Below are 17,149 nucleotides of genomic sequence, written 5' to 3'. Positions count from 1 at the left end.
ATAACACTAATAAAATGACAACAGTAGTAATAAAAGGATTGGAATGTACAAATGATGCGCAGGGCAATTGCTCACCACCCGCCGACCAACATCCAGCTAGTCCCCGAGCGGTGATCCCCCCCACCCCCACTTCCCAGTTCCTGTACTAAATGGGACGTCTCATGGTATGGAATACCCTGTTCGCCAGTTTGGGTCAGGTGCCCTGGCTATGTCCTGTGCCAACTTCTTGTGCCCCTCCAGCTTTCTCACTGGCTGGGCATGAGAAGCTGAAAAATCCTTGGCTTTAGTCTAAACACTACTTAGCAACAACTGAAAACATCAGTGTTACCAACATTCTTCACATACTGAACTCAAAACATAGCACTGTACCAGCTACTAGGAAGACAGTTAACTCTATCCCAGCTGAAACCAGGACATCTGGAAATGTTAGTTCAGCACAAATTCACTTGGGCTAATGTTTAATAGCTAAGTCCTCTCAAAAGGAAGTAAAAACTGTTTACGAACTTCATGTGAAGAGAAAAGGCACAAGGGGTAACAGCAAAGGATTCTCACATATACCAGGCAATCTTTGAAAGTGAAAAACTGCTGTTTCCAAAGGAAGTACCTTAAAAGTATCACAGAAGGCTCCAAAAATACACAAAGGTTGGAAACAATCCTTCCTAGGGAAGGGTGGGCAGGTTTTTACTCCTGTCCTTTCAAACCCCTCCTCTGTGTAGGTTGCCCAGGACAGAGGTTGTTGGTGAGTTAGGCCCACAAGCTGCGTGCAGCGTGCTGTGGCCTGAGACACCACAGGCACAGCGAGCAATTGGGAAAGCTACAGGTCTGATGGTAATGGTAATACGGTGAGCTGGATTCACTGGCTTTAAAGGAAGGCATACGAACTGGGTTGCCTTAAATTGATGAGAGCAAAAGAAACGGCGTACTGTCAGTAAAGCGCACAAAGCAAAAGACACCTGATTTTCCAGGCTCCATCTTCTGTTTGTACTTGTTGGCTATGCCCACTGGGGCTGTATCTCACAAGCCGATGAAGTGCTCACATATGCGCTACTACCTTTTCCAGAGTTAAAGCATAGCGTCAGGCAGGGTGCTGCTGTTAGAGCCTACTCCTTTGGTTTGTGATGACTGGAAACTAATGGGCATACTAGTAATGAGGAATACACTTGACAGCTCAGGGATCTGATTCTCTGGGGTACTGCATGCACCACTAGTCACAAGCTCAGTACTCTAGAAAAAGCAAGCAGTATCTCAGAGAAAGGCGAGAAGGGCTCCTGTGATGCAAGATCAGTTATCTTCACTAAGATGGTTCTAGCTAACAGAATAAAAGTGCAATGTTGGGAAATGCACATGACCTCTTTTTTTTAATGCTGAAAGAACTAAGAAATCTCTCCACCCTTTAGGTAATACTGGATGCTAAAAATACAAACTGTTTGGACCCACACTGAAGTAGTAGCCATGTAGGCTGAAACAGGCTTTGTAGCTTTCAGCGTGACTGACGAAAGATGAGGGAGACACAGCCAAGGTCAGTGGGAATCAGCTGCAAATGGAAGATAGGGGTTTTGAATGCAATCACGAAAAATACAGCCTCAGTCCAAGCGGCCTCAGCTGAGCAGGAGTAGGGTGTACAAGCATGGCTGGCCAAGGACAGTTGGGGATGGGCTCTGGAATCCTCCCATGGGAATTCGTATGGTGACCCAGTGTAGCAACGGCGGAGGCCAGCGCAGCCCAGTTGGCTGTGCTGTGTGTTTTCTAGTGTTGGGAGCCCTGACATCCTACGTCCTTGGACCTGGCCAGTCGGTTGACCAGGATGGCGTTAGTGTGTCTCTGTGTGTGACTGTTTGTTTTCCCCTGAATTCTGCACAATTTCTTCCTTCTATTTCAGAGTGCTATTCTCAATAAAACTAAATTAAACGGGGCTTTTAGCTGACAAGTTATTCCTTTGGGTACCAAAATCACTGATAACTCCTTCCTGCTTGCATACAGAAATTAAAGGGGAAAAGTGTGCAGTGCACATGCTTGCATTGAAAATGATTTGGATGGCTCTCTATCCATCAGCTGATGCTTTAGGGATCATTCCTTATATTGTCCTCCCCATTGAGACTGGCAGTTGTATTGCATTAGAGAAACAATGAAGTATCTGAAAACATGTCCAGCTGCTGAGGGAAGGCCTATTGTCAGGAGGCAGATAAATATACCGGAGAAAGCAAACAAGAAAAAGAAGAGACGTGAGATAAAACAAATGAGAGAACAGAAGTGTAGCAGAGGCGAGGCTCAAAGTCTGGGGTAGACATTGGACAAGTGAAAGGGATTCGTCACACAGACAGAAGAGAGGTAGCAGCGAGAAAATTGGGTGCTTCAAGCAGCACTGTGCTGAGGATCACATGAGCAGTTCACCCAAAGGCTGCACTCAAGAAGCCAAAGTTCAAAGCCAGGGATGCTTCCATGTTTTTCATGGTTCACTTCCAGGTCATTTGATTGAAAAGATTCTAAATTTGACAACTTCTAGTGTTCAAAGAAGTTCAGATGTTTTTAAATCTCTTCAGATCATCCCTGCTTGAGATAAACATGAATAGGTCAGTTGTTCATTTTGATAAAATTCAACCCAAAAATAACCATTCAGAGCCACAGAAGGGCGTGTTAGGAAGGGGTCTCTCACTAAAAAGGAAAATGAGGATCTTCAATTTTTAAAATGCTCAATAAAATCATGGAAGAGCTGGCCAAATGTTGTCACTCTGCAGCCCTAGAGCTGAGTAAAGCATAAAAGGAGGTAAGTATGATACAGAGGATGAATCATAGAATCATAGAATATTGCAAGTTGGAAGGCACCCATAAGGATCGAGTCCAACTTGCTGCTCCTCGCAGGACTACCTAAATTTTCCAGTGGTGTTGGGACTCTGAGACTGCCTAGATACACTGATATGACTTGTAGAAGATAGGTACCAAAATTACTATCCAGCCTGAGCTCTGTTAAGTCAGGCAGGTTATTTTTATTTGTTACATACCAAGATAAATTCATACCAGAGAATGTCCAAGCAATTTCTGGGACAGCTGAAAGCTTTACTTGGGCTTGCTCAGCAGTCATCTGCAATAGATTATCACACATCACTACAATGTGCTGGAGACAATTCACAGCCAAGTACGCCACAGAATATTTTTTGCAACAAAACAGCCTCATTGTACTGTTTGAATCAGGATACTTTGTTCTAGAAACTTTGGTGTTAGTCCAGACGGGGGGAACCACAGACCTAGCATGATCGTTGGGTTTTCCAAGCTCCGGATGAACTTTTTGTTGATTTAGTTAAGACTTTTACAGTTACTTTTCATTCTTTGCAATCAAAATAACCAGAAAAAATGATGTTCTCCGTCCCTATCTGTACAACATTTTCACATGCAGACAAATTATTACTTCCAACAGTGCTCAAGTCCTTTAACTGCAGTGGTAAAAACACTTGAGGAATTAAATACTATTGTGACTTCTTTAGCCTGAAGTGTGAAATATGAAGAATAAAGCAGAGCAACAGCTATCACAGGAAGCAACTGGGAAGGAAAGAAGAAATTCTGAGAGATGATCTGTCCAGCCCAGCACGAGGCAGACACAGCAGCGCAGAAGCTGCTCCTAAAAAAGTTTGTGCAGAGATGCTATGGCCTTGTCAGCAGTCTCTCCAGGTAGTTAGCAGTTGGAACAAATGCAAAATATCCAGTAATATTTTGCATAAATTCTCCTTACCACTGTTTAAACTCATTACCTACTTAAGGCCATTACATTTTTTTCCAGCTACCTCTGGACACAGAAGGTAAATTACCTTTTGACGTTTTTTTGTTGGGGGTTTTTGGGGGGTTTTGGGGGGGGGGGTAACAGTAAGTTTAACTTTTGAATGGCTGTGCTGTGCTTTCCTTCATCTAATCTCTGCTGATGTAAGAAGTCTGCTTTTCCTGACAGGTTGTGTTTTCCAGATGTCTCCTCATTCCGAAAGGTGCTACAGACTCATTTGGGCCAGTTGCTGCCTCAAACTGTTCCAAACAGCTGTCGTCACAGGTTGTCAGCTCACCTTCAGCACAGTCTTATTTTTATTGAAAGTTCTATAGTGCATGTTTGAGAGACCAGAGTGTCTAAATTCCCCCAGTGCAAGCAGAGGTGATCTAACACAAAATGGCCTGCATTTATGCCAAAGCTGCACATAAAAAAAAAAAAAAAAGACATAAGGTGGCATAAAAAATTGTCCTAATTCATATATCCACAATGGATATACATTTCCAAAAACCATGGCACGAAGTTAGAGGTACTTGTATTCCAGACACAAGAATGACCCAACTCTTACAGTATATTGTATGACATTAATGTCATCTGATTGTAGCAAAAAGTAGAGAATGCTTGTTTGTTTTAAAGAAAGCTTTGAAAAACACCTGTGTAATTCTTTCTCTCTCAGATCACAAGGGATAGCTATGGTACAAGTGAACTGAGAAAGAATTTAATATCTAATGGGTCATTCCTACTCTTTGTACTCTTCTGTAATGCTGCTTTATAGCACAATAATCTGATTCCCAGTGTTTCTTACATTATGCAATGCCTGCATATTAACAGAAAATCTTAACTTGCTTGTTAAAAAGCCTCTGCCACTGGAAATTTTGTATATTTTTATAGGAATAAAAGCTGGTGAGAAAAGGAATTTCTGAAATAAGGAGCATTAATTTTAAGTTAGACAGAAATCAGAAAATTTCTCTGGAATTAAAAAGAAAAAAATGCTTTGTTTTCATGAGGTTAAAAATACTGAATGTTCCTTTAGTTAATAAATGACATTAAAATCCTACACATATAGATAATATTGTATCAAAATGAAACATATAAAAGTCAAAATATCCCATTTTGAAATGTTCCAGTGCTACGATAAAAGATGTTTTGCCATCTAATAAGTCAGAATATTCTTCCCATCATCCAAACTACAGCTGAAATAAATCACCTTAAAAAAATACTCAATTTTGACAATGTAACATTTTTTTCCGCAGAAATCCTGTTTTGAAATGCTTTGATTACCTCCAGATGAAAACATTTTGCTTCCCCTAAGTCTATTGCCGTGTTTGTACATAGGTCATTGCTCCCTTGGCTTAGCTATCTTCAGAGACAGATTAGTCATAAGTATTGAAAACAAATTAAAAATTTACATCCAACTCTGCAAGCTGCACAGGCTTACAGTTAGTCAGACATCTTAGAGATAAATTCAAGTCCCTGAAAAATCAGGTATGACTTCTGGATAAGTCAATCAGAGCTGCACCTCCTTTGATTAGGTCTGAAAGTTGTTAGTGTAGACCCCCAGTTTGGAGGTGTGCATCTGGGAGTTTTTAAACATAGTAGGAAGAAAACCAAAGAAGTTCTTCATGGTGCCAGCAATATGTCGTCATGGAGTTACGGGAGCACAACTTTTATTTGTCAAAGCCTGCTGATTATCAGGAAGAGTGCATGGAGACTGAGCCTACACATTGTTTGTAAAGCCTCAAAATTAAGGTTATGAGATTTGCAGAGAAAAAAACCCAACCATGTAAGATTCCATTTTTAAAATATTAAAATGTTTTAATAAATCAGCTTATGTTTGCTACGTATGAGCTGCTTGGACACTTTAGCTGTGTCCATAATGTTTGTGTGTTTGCCCTGTCAAATCTTCCATGAGATCAGTTCCCAGAGCCTACAGCCCTGAGAAAGGGTGTGTTACATCCTGAGCTCTTGGAAGCCTAGTGTCTTGCTTTTCAGTGTGCTAAATCCATCAGGCTGATTTCATTCTGACAGTGTTACACAGGTAGTAACCTCTGTCAGGACTAACCTCAGGGAGAAATGAACGTCCAGCACAGAGTTGCATGTGTTAGCAAAAGCAGCTTACGCAAACATTGACAGCTTCACACTGAGAAGCTGTGAAATCCATGAATGATGACTAAAGTAATTTTAGCTTAAAAAAAAAAATGAGGTTTGTCAAGCGTCATTGTTTTGGACTTCTCATGACCTCACATAGCAGAATGGTCCCACTGCCTGTAACCTTTGTCTCCAGTATTTTCAGTGATAACTAGCTTTGTAGGCATTTGTTTTCTATCATCAAATCATTAAATGGTAATGCAATTGTTAGTTTTATTTCCCCAGTTCTAATACATTTTTGCAGCCAGTAACCATTCCCAGTTCATTAACTGACTGACCTCAGCATTAACACCCCCTCTGCTAGCGTTGCCTTGGAAACAAAGCTTCCTGTGCGTAATCCAAGCTTATCTAGCTCTTTATCCTACATGTGACCCTTAATTACTTGCTAAATTAGAATGGTTTTCTGAAAATCACAAGAGGAGGTTAATATGTTCTTCCAGAGCTGGTCAAGCTAAGATGACACTAAATTCACAGGGAATTCAAATTACATGATCCCTGAAGGCGTCTCTTTCAGAAGGAAGATGAACTTTCCCAATGGGAGGCAGTGTGCCATGATAATGCTCCTGTCACTCACTTTCCTTGCCCTGCTTGTCCAGCTACAGCTTAATCCAGTATGAACAATGTAGTAAGTAAATATCAGGTTGATTAATTATGGTGCAAGATTCAGTAACCACTTGTCTTCTGTAATTAACATTGTAATTGAAATTAAGTAACACGCTTCATACACAGATTTCTGGACTAGGAGGACGAACAAGGGAGAATCCTCAAGGCTGCAACAGGGAAATTAAGAAAACAATAACAGGGGTCAAAATATTAATTGTCTCTTCAAAATTGTAGTACCTTTTAAGGAGCTCTTCAGTCAAAACAAAAAATTACTTTATTACTTCCAGATGTCTAGAGAGTAGAGATGAAATGGCATTGGTTTGTCAAAATATTGCTTACAATTTCTGAAAATACACCTTTCCTTCACTGACTTGATAAATAGAAATTGTAAGAAAAGGTGATGGTCTCTAGGACACCCAGTGGTTCTCCTCTCCATTGTTTCCAGTGGCACATTACTTAAAGGAGAGAGAGTCTTTTGCTTACGTGAGCGGCATTATAAAACTGTGCTAAGGCAAAAATGCTATCGCATGGTCTCAGAAAAAAAACAAAACCAAAACCCCTTGTGTCTCAGCTGGAGAACATAGCCCAGGCTGAAGCATCTCCTTGGTAGAGCCAAAAACGGGACTGCTGCAATTTACCTCTCCTTACTGTCTGCGGCTGGCCCAGCCCTCAATGCCTCCGCCTCAGTCAAAGCTGGACTTAACCACATGATCTTGTTTGCAGAGGCGCTCTGAGGGTGACTTTCACAGGGGAGGCACTCTGGTGTTACATACCCGGTTGACAGGGCATACGTCTATCTTGACAGACCAACACCGAGTCGTTCAAAAGCAGCACTTAACAAGTTGCTTACATGTCCACCATCTTTCATTGACATAGCACATGAGGTAAATTTTGAATTGGTTTTATACTGTTATCTAAATCCATAATTGCTCTCTTTAATACCTCACATGTGGGGCACTGTCATATTTCTGGAAATAGTCTATAGATATGTCGGTACTTTATCTCTCACCTCTCAATGTGCTCTGGGAAATGCTCTGAATCTCAGTCTGCTCTGAAGACACAGTACTGTCTACTTTGCTGCTTTTAAGGTAGTCTGTATTAAACTTGCAATCTGTCCTGCAGGACCCCAGCAGACAAAGATACTTAATCACTGTGTGAATGATAATAGAAATGTGCCCTTCAGACAAATGCAGTCTGTGCTGTCTATCTGCACCTATCTTTGTGGTTCCTCTTCACCCTGTGTATTTGGGTGAATGTGCCAGGTCAGTTGTTTACCACAGTTGCCTTGTGGAAATACCCCTTCTTGGGCAGGTTTCCAGGGAACAGCACTCTGTGTCAGTAAGCTAGCAGAATGCCTCAGTTTCACAAAGCTCACTGAACAACATGATTTAATGGTCCTTTCCCATCTGACATACATACTGCCTCTCTACTGAGCAGTAGAACACTTGGGGCCTTGCAGATCCATTTTCCCATATAGATGTCACAGAAAAGGAGGAGAAAGGCAGCTTGAGGTTGGCAAAAACACCAGTCCTGGAACAAGCAGCCGTCTTCTTTAGGCCTTCCAAAAGTTCATGCTTCTGAACATTATCGTTAGTGATAAGAATTCCTGGGTTCTGTGTTCTGGAGATGTCAACATCTATATCATTACTGATGTAGCATTTTCACCAGGAGTCTAATACCTCATTTAGCGATTATGGGTTTCTCCTAGCTAGTCACAGTTTCTTTCCATACGGCCTTTCATTCACAATACATAAATTTAAGCACAGCCAATGCAAAAACCACAGTCTGTTTCAGCTTGCCCCTATCTATTGTGAAACGTAAAATAATTTGGGTCTGTGTACAAATGCTTGCTTTCATGGATATACATAAAACTCATGGACTAATCATTAAGATGGGAAGAGACTAGACAGGTAAGTGCAGTCTACCAGTTGTACTGCAGACTTCTCTTGGTATAAGACATATTTGTATTTTACACCTTAGTTACAGATATAGTCACCTGCATTTCTGCTCAGAATTCCTAAGTTCAACACAAGATACCTCAGAAGTTTATAGCATGATAAGCATGGTTCTCCCAACACTTTTTAGGAAGACTTCACTGTGGCCTCATTTGTTTTCTCCCTTTTCTTTCTCCTGCCCCCCTCCAATGTGGTCTCTTTAGCATGCCCAAATGCTCACACTGTTCAAGGCTGAAGGATAGATTTATAGGTACTGTATACCCACAGGGTCTTTGACTTCCCTGCTGAGACCTCTGGAAAATATGATGGCATTTTTCTAAGAACGATGACAGAGAAACGATACCATCTATTGCTTGGGAGGATCTGAGACAGTTAAGGTATTTAATTCATTATGACGATACAGAATTTATGATCCTGCCAATGGATCCCTGCCCAAGGAAGTATCTTATGAAGATGCATCCTAGATGTGTGAGAGATTAGCAAGTGCTAAGCAAGAACATAGTCACATGTTCTTTGGTGCTTCTGCTGAAACTTCCAGCAAATATGATTATGCTTTTCTGCGTGAGCATCTAGCCATTGGTAACTGGACTGATGGTGGCAAATATTTTCTTGAATAGAGAAAGCTGTCAGTCCCTGCTAATCCAAGTAGGTTTCAGGCCAGTAGGCCATTTTCTGAACCCTCTTTGCTGAACCATCATTTCCCTGTTACTGTAATTGAATTAAAATGTAATTTTCAGGACAGAATTAAACAAAGTTCTTGCAAATAGGAAACATTTTTCGTTTCCTATAGCGAGCTCATGTAGTCAAAACAAATTGAAGGGACAGCTCCCTGCCTCAACTGCTAATTTCTTAATTCGGGAGTCTCTCGATGTTTTCCTGCGTGTCACAGTGGATTGTAGGGCAGCTTTCCATGCCTGGAAAGAAGACTTTTAAAGGAGTGAGTTTCCATTTTCAAATGAGGTTTTAAAAATCCTCCATGCACAACTGCTAATACAGCCTAGTAACCATGATAAACTCTTTGGATGCCATCCAAATTCTTGAAAGCCACCTAGGTTTTCATGTGAGCATACACACACAAATATGCATACACCCGTTCTCCCTCCCTATTAGACTTCATACATCTCATCTTCACTGAAAAAAACACCTTATTATCAGGACTGGTGAGCCCTATGACATTTGGGGGTGGGATGGTGTTTTCCGAGCATTTCAAATTTTTTTTCCAACAGTTTTGATTTTCATAAGAATGTAGAAAGCATTTTAAGACATCGACTCCAGATATCCACCCTTCCCTTACTTCAGTCTCTACATTCAAGGTATGGGGAATTACAGGAATGGAAAACAGGATTACTGATGTTCAGTCACGTGCTCCCTCCCTTCCAGCCCCCTATAACACTAGGAACAAGGAAATGAGCTTCCTTCTTCCAAAGGGTACCCTTTGGAGAAGGGTCAGTTCAGAAACATGGGCCTGATCTTCATATTCATTGCAGGAACCTCACGACTACCATAAGAAATCAGACCCCCAGAAAATTAGAAGGTTGCTGAAAAGACAGAGAGAAATGGAGATCACGGAGTCTGGTGGCCAGAGAGAGGCCTGACACAGATTCCCCTGGGGACAAAGGAAAGAGACAATTATCTTTCTCTATCTAGTGAGATGAGTGATGTGTCCTCTACTCTTCCTTTGTGTAGGCAAGAGGAGAGGAGGAGTAGCAAGAGAGAATATTCTACTGTCTAAAAGAATGCTAAGCTACTAGGTTGCAGCAAGCTGTGATTAGTTTCTCTCATAGCAAAACCAACAGGGGAACGAAGGTATCTGAATGAGAGACCTCTTCTAGAAAACCTGACTTTGTTGTACCATTAGATTGACATTGTTACATGGAATGAAGAATGAAGATAATCAGTTTGAAAACAAATTCTGGAGATCCCAAACACTTGAGATTTGTCTCCAGCTGCTCTTGAGCTATTCAGTCTTTGTCCCTGGTTTATTTCTTTGTTTTATATCCTTTTGATCTCTATCTTGGAACAAGAAAAAAAAATAGTTGTACAATAATGCCTTATAGTCTATAGCATGCTCCATGTCAGGATCCTAACAAAAGGTAAATAAGAAAATATATAGGAATAGTTTCAACTCTGGGTTGCAACGGAAAAACTTCTCAGTTTCCTGTGGCAAAACTGAACAGAATAGTTCAGAAAAGAATAACAAAACAAACATAGAGTGCTTGAGGGATCTAGGTAGGCAGTCAGCAAGATCCTTCAGTTACCTCCGTAAGCCATGTAACTCACATATAGAAAGAGTTTTAGGGGTTTTATAGTGACCAATAGACTCTCTACCAATGTCATGTCCTAGACTGTAGGGTATGGCAGATAAGCTCTGGGGAATCTTGTTGTGGTGTTTCAACCCACAGCCACTTCACAGAGTTTCTCTAGATCTTTTGTGATCACCGCTGCTCCAGCAGGGAATGGCAAGGGCTGTGTCCTGGCACTGAAGCTGCTCCAGTTCTTAGTCCAGCACATAATTGTGAATGTGTCTTTGTCAGCAGTTTCCACTAAGAAACTTACCTGAAGCTTGAGCACACCTTCCTTTTGGTCAGCTCCACTATAGCCATTATGACACCTTCAAATACGAGAGCAAGCTTGCCCAGAGGTTTGAGGCATTTGCCTTGTTTCAAGGCTGAAACAGATCACATAGCTGTGATGATCCTGCCTGTAAAGGTCCTGCTTGACTAACCTAATCTCCTTCTATGACAAGATGACCCACTTAGTGGATGAGGGAAAGGCTGTGGATGTTGTTTACCTGGACTTTAGTAAAGGCTTTGATACCATTTCCCAAAGCATTCTCCTGGAGAAACTGGCTGCTCATGGTTTGGACAGGCATACTCTTCGCTGGCTAAAAAACTGGCTGGACGGCTGGGCCCGAAGAGTGGTGGTGAATGGAGTTAAATCCAGTTGGCGGCCGGTCACAAGTGGTGTTCCCCAGGACTCAGTACTGGGGCCAGTTCTGTTTAATATCTTTATCAATGGTCTAGATGAGGGGATCGAGTGCACCCTCAGTAAGTTTGCAGGCAACACCGAGTTGGGAGGGAGGGTTGATATGCTGGAGGGTAGGAATGCTCTACAGAGGGATCTGGACAGGCTGGATCAATGGGCCAAGGCCAGCTGTATGAGGTTCAACAAGGCCAAGTGACGGGTCCTGCACTTGGGTCACAACAACCCCATGCAGCGCTACAGGCTTGGGGAAGAGAGGTTGGAAAGCTGCCCGGCAGAAAAGGACCTGGGGGTGTTGGTTGTCAGCTGGCTGAACATGAGCCAGCAGTGTGCCCAGGAAGATCAACAGCATCCTGGCTTGTATCAGAAATCGTGTGGCCAGCAGGACTAGGGCAGCGATTGTCCCCCTGTACTTGACACTGGTGAGGCCACACCTCGAATACTGTGTTCAGTTTTGGGCCCCTCACTACAGGAAGGACATTTTGGTGCTGGAGCATGTCCAACAAACAGCAACGAAGCTGGTGAAGGGTCTAGAGAACAAGTCTTATGATGAGCGGCTGAGGGAACTGGGGTTGTTAAGTCTGGAGAAAAGGAGGCTCAGGGGAGACATTATTGCCCTCTACAACTACCTGAAAGGAGGTTGTAGCGAGGTGGGGGTCGGTCTCTTTTCCCAAATAACAAGTGATAGGACGAGAGGAAATGGCCTCAAGTTGTGTCAGGGGAGGTCTGGATTGGATATTAGGAAAAATTTCTTCACCAAAAGGGTTGTCAGGCATTGGAACAGGCTGCCCAGGGAAATGGTTGAGTCCCCATCCCTGGAGGTGTTTAAAAAACATGTAGATGTGGCACTTAGGGACATGGTTTAGTGGTAGACATGGTAGTGTTAGGTTTACAGTTGGACTCGATGTTAAGGCTCTTTTCCAACCTAAATGCTTCTATGATGATTCTATGATGGAGTATTTCAGTTTTGTAAAACATGCAACTATGGTTCACTGCTGGCTTGAAGTCAATAGCAAAAATTCCACAGATTTTAGTGGAAGTGTGCTCTGATCCATGGTAATTTTTAATGTTGCTGCTAAGTATTGATGTTGGAAAGTTGTTGGGAGCTTTCCATCCAAAAGTAAGTAGGTTAATCCTGTAATTAATGTTAAGAACTACATTTTGCCAGTTGTTATTCGTAAGAACTCTTTCCCTCTGAGTTTTAAGGAGTCTGCTAGTGATCCAACTAAAGCATAAGGATGTGCAAGCCACAGATTGCAAGAGCACTATTCTATTTAATCTAGGAAGAAAGAATGTAAATTATTTACATGGTAGAGAGAAAAGACCACCTCCCTCGACCTGCTAGTGACACTCTTCCTAATACTGCCCAGGATGCTGTTGGACACCTTTGCCACAAGGGTGCAATTGCTGCTTCATGTCCAATGTGTTGTCCACCAGGACCCCAAGGTCCTTTTCTGCAGAGCTGCTTTCCATCTGGTTGCACCCCAGACTCTCCTGCTACATGTGAGTATTCCTCACCAGGTGGAGGACTTTGCATTTCTCTTTGTTGAACTTCACGAGATTCCTGATGGTCCGTTTCTCCAGCCTGTCCAGGTCCCTCTAGAAACAGACTGACTGTTGCAACCCAGGCCAGGAAACAGGCCCACTTTCTTCTTCTAGGTGCAATAGGGCTAAGAATGGAAATGGGAGTGTGTATGGGGTAAGTAGCGAAACTTTGCTTGTTTGTAATACTTCACATCCCGAAATTTAAAGCCTTAGCTGTGCTGAGTGTTGCCTTTTTGATTGTGTAATCCATAGAGGTTTGTTTCTGTTCTTGGATTGGATAGACAAAAACTTTTAATCAGGAGAAAAGTCTGAAAAAGCCATGAGAATAATGCTTATAGAAAAAAAGCAGTCTGTGATGTTCCTTTTTCCAGAAAACTAAATATTTTGAAGAGTTCTGTTCTGCCTTTGCACAGCTATGCATAAAAAGCTTGTCAGGACCACTGGTCTATTATTTTCAAGCATTACCATAACCACTGACAGAGAGTAACTGAAACACGTGTGTGTTTCCTTTGCAAAGTCTTCAAGTACTTGCACCTCCAAATTAAAAATTCCCTTTTAGAAAGCTGGTACACCATTAAAGCCTGGCTGTTGGAATGTCTGTCACTGCCTGGAAGTGAACTGAGGGCTCATCTAATGGATGAAATTAAGTCTTTTTGTGTTTGAACAAATACAGATAATGCTGACAAGTACTTTCCTTACCATGGGTCTAGACTGCAACAAGCAGGAAACTGCAGAGAGAAACAGGTGATGTTGCTGAAGGATGGTGAGAAAAGGAGAGGAGCGCGATAAACTACCAAGCCATTTGATGCAAGATTCATCTTAAATGAAGGTACGTATGATAAGAGATGCCTGCTTCAGACCTCGTTTGCTTTACCACTGGTATGAGAAAACTGGTACTTCTATGGTAGTTTGTTCAACGTTTTTTAGGCATCCACTGAAGATGAGCTGACCCTTGCCCTTTTTAGTACTCACTTCTCTGTCCTAGCTATACAAGGAGCCTAGGATGGTCATAGCAAAGGTACATGCCTACCCTGCAGATGTAGCTGTCTAAAAAGTGAGGTGAGAATAATCTACTATATAACCATAGACAAACCACCTACTGCCTACCTTAGGTTATGACCATACTCCAGAACTGCGACACGTGATGGGGTTATGTCCTCAACTAACGGTTATACTGGCCCACCTTCCCATGTATGTGCATTTTAACCTGCAAAAACCTCTTTTGCTAAGTTTGCTGATAGCTTATGCTGTTGAAGATGGCTAACATGCATTTGTAAGAGTCCTTTGTGCTACTACAAATCGTGCACACTATTGTGCATTCTGTAGAAAAATTGGGAGTGACAACACCTTTGCAGACTTGATACAATGATAAATAGGTCCACATTAAGAGAACATTATACAAACTGCAATGTATACCTGTTTAACTAGCTTGCTGAGAGACATCTCTGGCAGAGATTGTATTTTCTGAGATAGAAGCTATCTCAGTGAGACCACAGTGATCTTGACAGTAGGCCTTGCAACCAGCATGGGCTTTAATGAAGACTTTTCATGCAGTTTGTACTGCTGGGGGAGCTTCCCAGAATAGCTACATGGTTACACACATGTTCACATGTATGGGTCAAACTTCTTTGGCACCAAGAGGGATGAGAGTTTAACAGTGTAAGTGCAAGGGCCACAAAGGGAAGAGATGAAGAAAACTGGTCATTCGCTGTCTTCTTTTTAAATCAAATATTTTGAAGTTTGATATCCCTAGACTTCCTGCCACTTAGCCAATGTATGTTTAAAATATATATTTATGCATGTGCAAGTTTGTATGTGTGCATATGCACATACAGTTTGATGACTTCTTCTTCAACTGAGGGAAACGAGTAGCTGAACTGAGAGAGTTATTGCAGTGTAGAGGAGCCATTCAGTACAGAGTGATTATACAAACTAAGTGGAGTTTTCCTTTTTGACGGTATGGTAATTAAGAAATAACCATATGGTGATCTGGGAAATCCTGTTCCTTGACTATGGACTGCTGTCAAGTACTCTGGAGTTTTGCATGTTCTGTGACAATTATGAAACAACTATGAAGCATTCTATAAAACAAAGGGACACAATCAGTCAAATGACAGAAGAGTTGATAGAAAGTATGATATATGCAAAAGTAGCTGCATAATGCTCTATTTTACCTACTAGTAAGTTCAGACAATTTAATATAACATAAAGTTATGCAGTACAGCGTCTGTTCTCTTAACTCATGTATTGCTTCTATGCTAGTACCTCTAAGTGGCAGAATTTCAGACCTGCTTATGTGTGTGGGTGAGTGGGCAAGAGAGATCTGTTTCAAGGCTACTGCTCTTGGTTTTCTAGTCTCTTTCAGTGTGGTTCAACTATTTTATTGGCATGATAAGTTCCAAGATTACTGCCAAATGTATGAAGTAGACAGGATAAGGCTTCATGCTGCTCTGTTTGGATCTCTGACGCATACACCATTTTATCCTCCTGAACTAATTGCAGTATACTGTATTGCTCCAGTCTTCTAGAATTTTACCTGAAACACTACTTTCTAGATCTTTAAAGAACAGAAAACCAGCTGAGTTTTCTGTGTTTAGTTAGCTGCCAAGAAAAGACTCCCAATTCCCTTAACATATCCCAGATGTACTCTAAAAAACCAAAAGATATTCTTAAAATATTTAGAGATATTTTAGAATATAGTTGGATGGAAGACACTATACAAAACAAAACATCAAGTACTTCTTTCTCTGTATTAACAAGTATTAACTTATCAAGAATACTTGAGACACTTATATAAGTTCTTCTAAAATTTATCTCAGAAATATTTTGCTTGCATGTCTCATCTGATCAATATATTTGCTTAATCCTTTGTGTAACTGAGAAAGAGAATGTACCTTTCCCAGTGAATATGCAAGGTTTTACTTTCATCCATGCTGAAGCAGATGTGTGCCATTTAAAAAAAAAGAACTTAAATCTCTCCTGAACGACTCCAAGATCATCCTCTTCTTTAGCAGGCCCTGAACCTACTTACTGACTCTTAAATTGCTCATACTCACAGATTAGGTAAGAGGAAAAGAAGGGATATCAGAAACAAATGGATATGAAAATGTAGAACAAACACAAGAGTGGAAAGAAACTGAAAAAAACCCCACTCCTGATAATTATTTTCTTCTGGAATGAGGCTGTAAGACAAGAGTGATAGATGGTATTCAAGAATGAAGAAGGAAGTTCTAACTGTTAGTTCAGTCATCGACTTAACAGGGGCACACTCTGGTCAGCTGGACTGCCACTCCAGTGAAACAAAGCTAACACCTGCCCCTGCTCTGTGACGCTGCACGCTGACAAACAAACATCCGCACTTCTCACCTTTATAAATCTGACTCTCTCTTTCACCACTGTCAGCTTGCATAATCAAGGGCGTGAGTGTCACCAAAGGTTTGCTTTTCTCACTTCCACGGAAGAAGGTTGGTCTCATATGTTGTGAGAAACGGTATAATTTTTTTCTGCAGGATTTCCAACTATTCTAAAAATGAACAGATAAGAGCCTGTGCAAGTGGGATCTTTGCTAAGGAAGTCATATTGAGGGAAAGGAACAGATTATTTACCCTTCAAACACTCTGCAGACTGTTAATTGCACGCAGCCGTCAAAGAGGCCGCAGTACAAGAGAGAAGGCACGACCGCCGCAGGGTCCGCGAAGGCCCAGCTGCCAGTGGAGGAGATGCCGCCGGCCCGCAGGGCATTCCCACAGCCGCCCAGAGCGCCGCAGCCCTGAGGGGACGGGCAACGGCCTCGGCTGCGCCGCTCCCCCGGCGGCTCACACGCACCCGGGGCTGCTCGGAACCGCTAGCAGCCCCGCTCCCTCCCAGGCGCCGACTCTCGGGCTTTCCGGGACCCCGCCATTCCCACGGGAGAGCCCTCCCGCCGGACCTCCGCAGCGCGGCCCGCCCCGGCTGGAGAACGGAGGGCTCCCCGGCGCGCTGGAGGGGCAGGAGGCGGAGGGCCGCCCCGGCCCGCTCCCCCCAGAAGCGGCACCCTCCCACCGCCTCTCAGAAGCACCACGGCCCGCCCCGCCTTCCCGGGCGCCGCCGGAAGGCGGGAAGTGGTGGCGCTCCCTTGGGCGGCGGGCTGGAGGCTCGGCTCCGGGCCGCTGTGCGGGGCAGGGGGGGG

At 42.6% G+C, this 17,149-nt stretch overlaps 1 protein-coding gene across 1 annotated transcript in view; it reads left to right on the top strand.

The window, feature by feature from the left end:
• The first annotated feature begins 14,590 nt into the window (after nt 1-14,590).
• Nucleotides 14,591-17,149, top strand: part of LMAN1 (lectin, mannose-binding, 1) — a 25,041-nt gene continuing 22,482 nt past the window's right edge. The window contains exons 1-2 of the mRNA XM_010583092.1: nt 14,591-14,640; nt 16,491-17,131. Of these exons, the coding sequence (XP_010581394.1) occupies nt 14,591-14,640; nt 16,491-17,131 (691 nt within the window). The remainder of the gene's footprint in view (nt 14,641-16,490; nt 17,132-17,149) is intronic.

The sequence above is a fragment of the Haliaeetus leucocephalus genome, unplaced genomic scaffold, assembly GCF_000737465.1.
Source record: "Haliaeetus leucocephalus isolate CR32 unplaced genomic scaffold, Haliaeetus_leucocephalus-4.0 Scaffold866, whole genome shotgun sequence".
Classification (NCBI taxonomy): Eukaryota; Metazoa; Chordata; class Aves; order Accipitriformes; family Accipitridae; genus Haliaeetus; species Haliaeetus leucocephalus.
The sequence above is the reverse complement of the archived record's forward strand: the minus strand, read 5'-3'. Positions and strand labels throughout refer to the sequence as shown.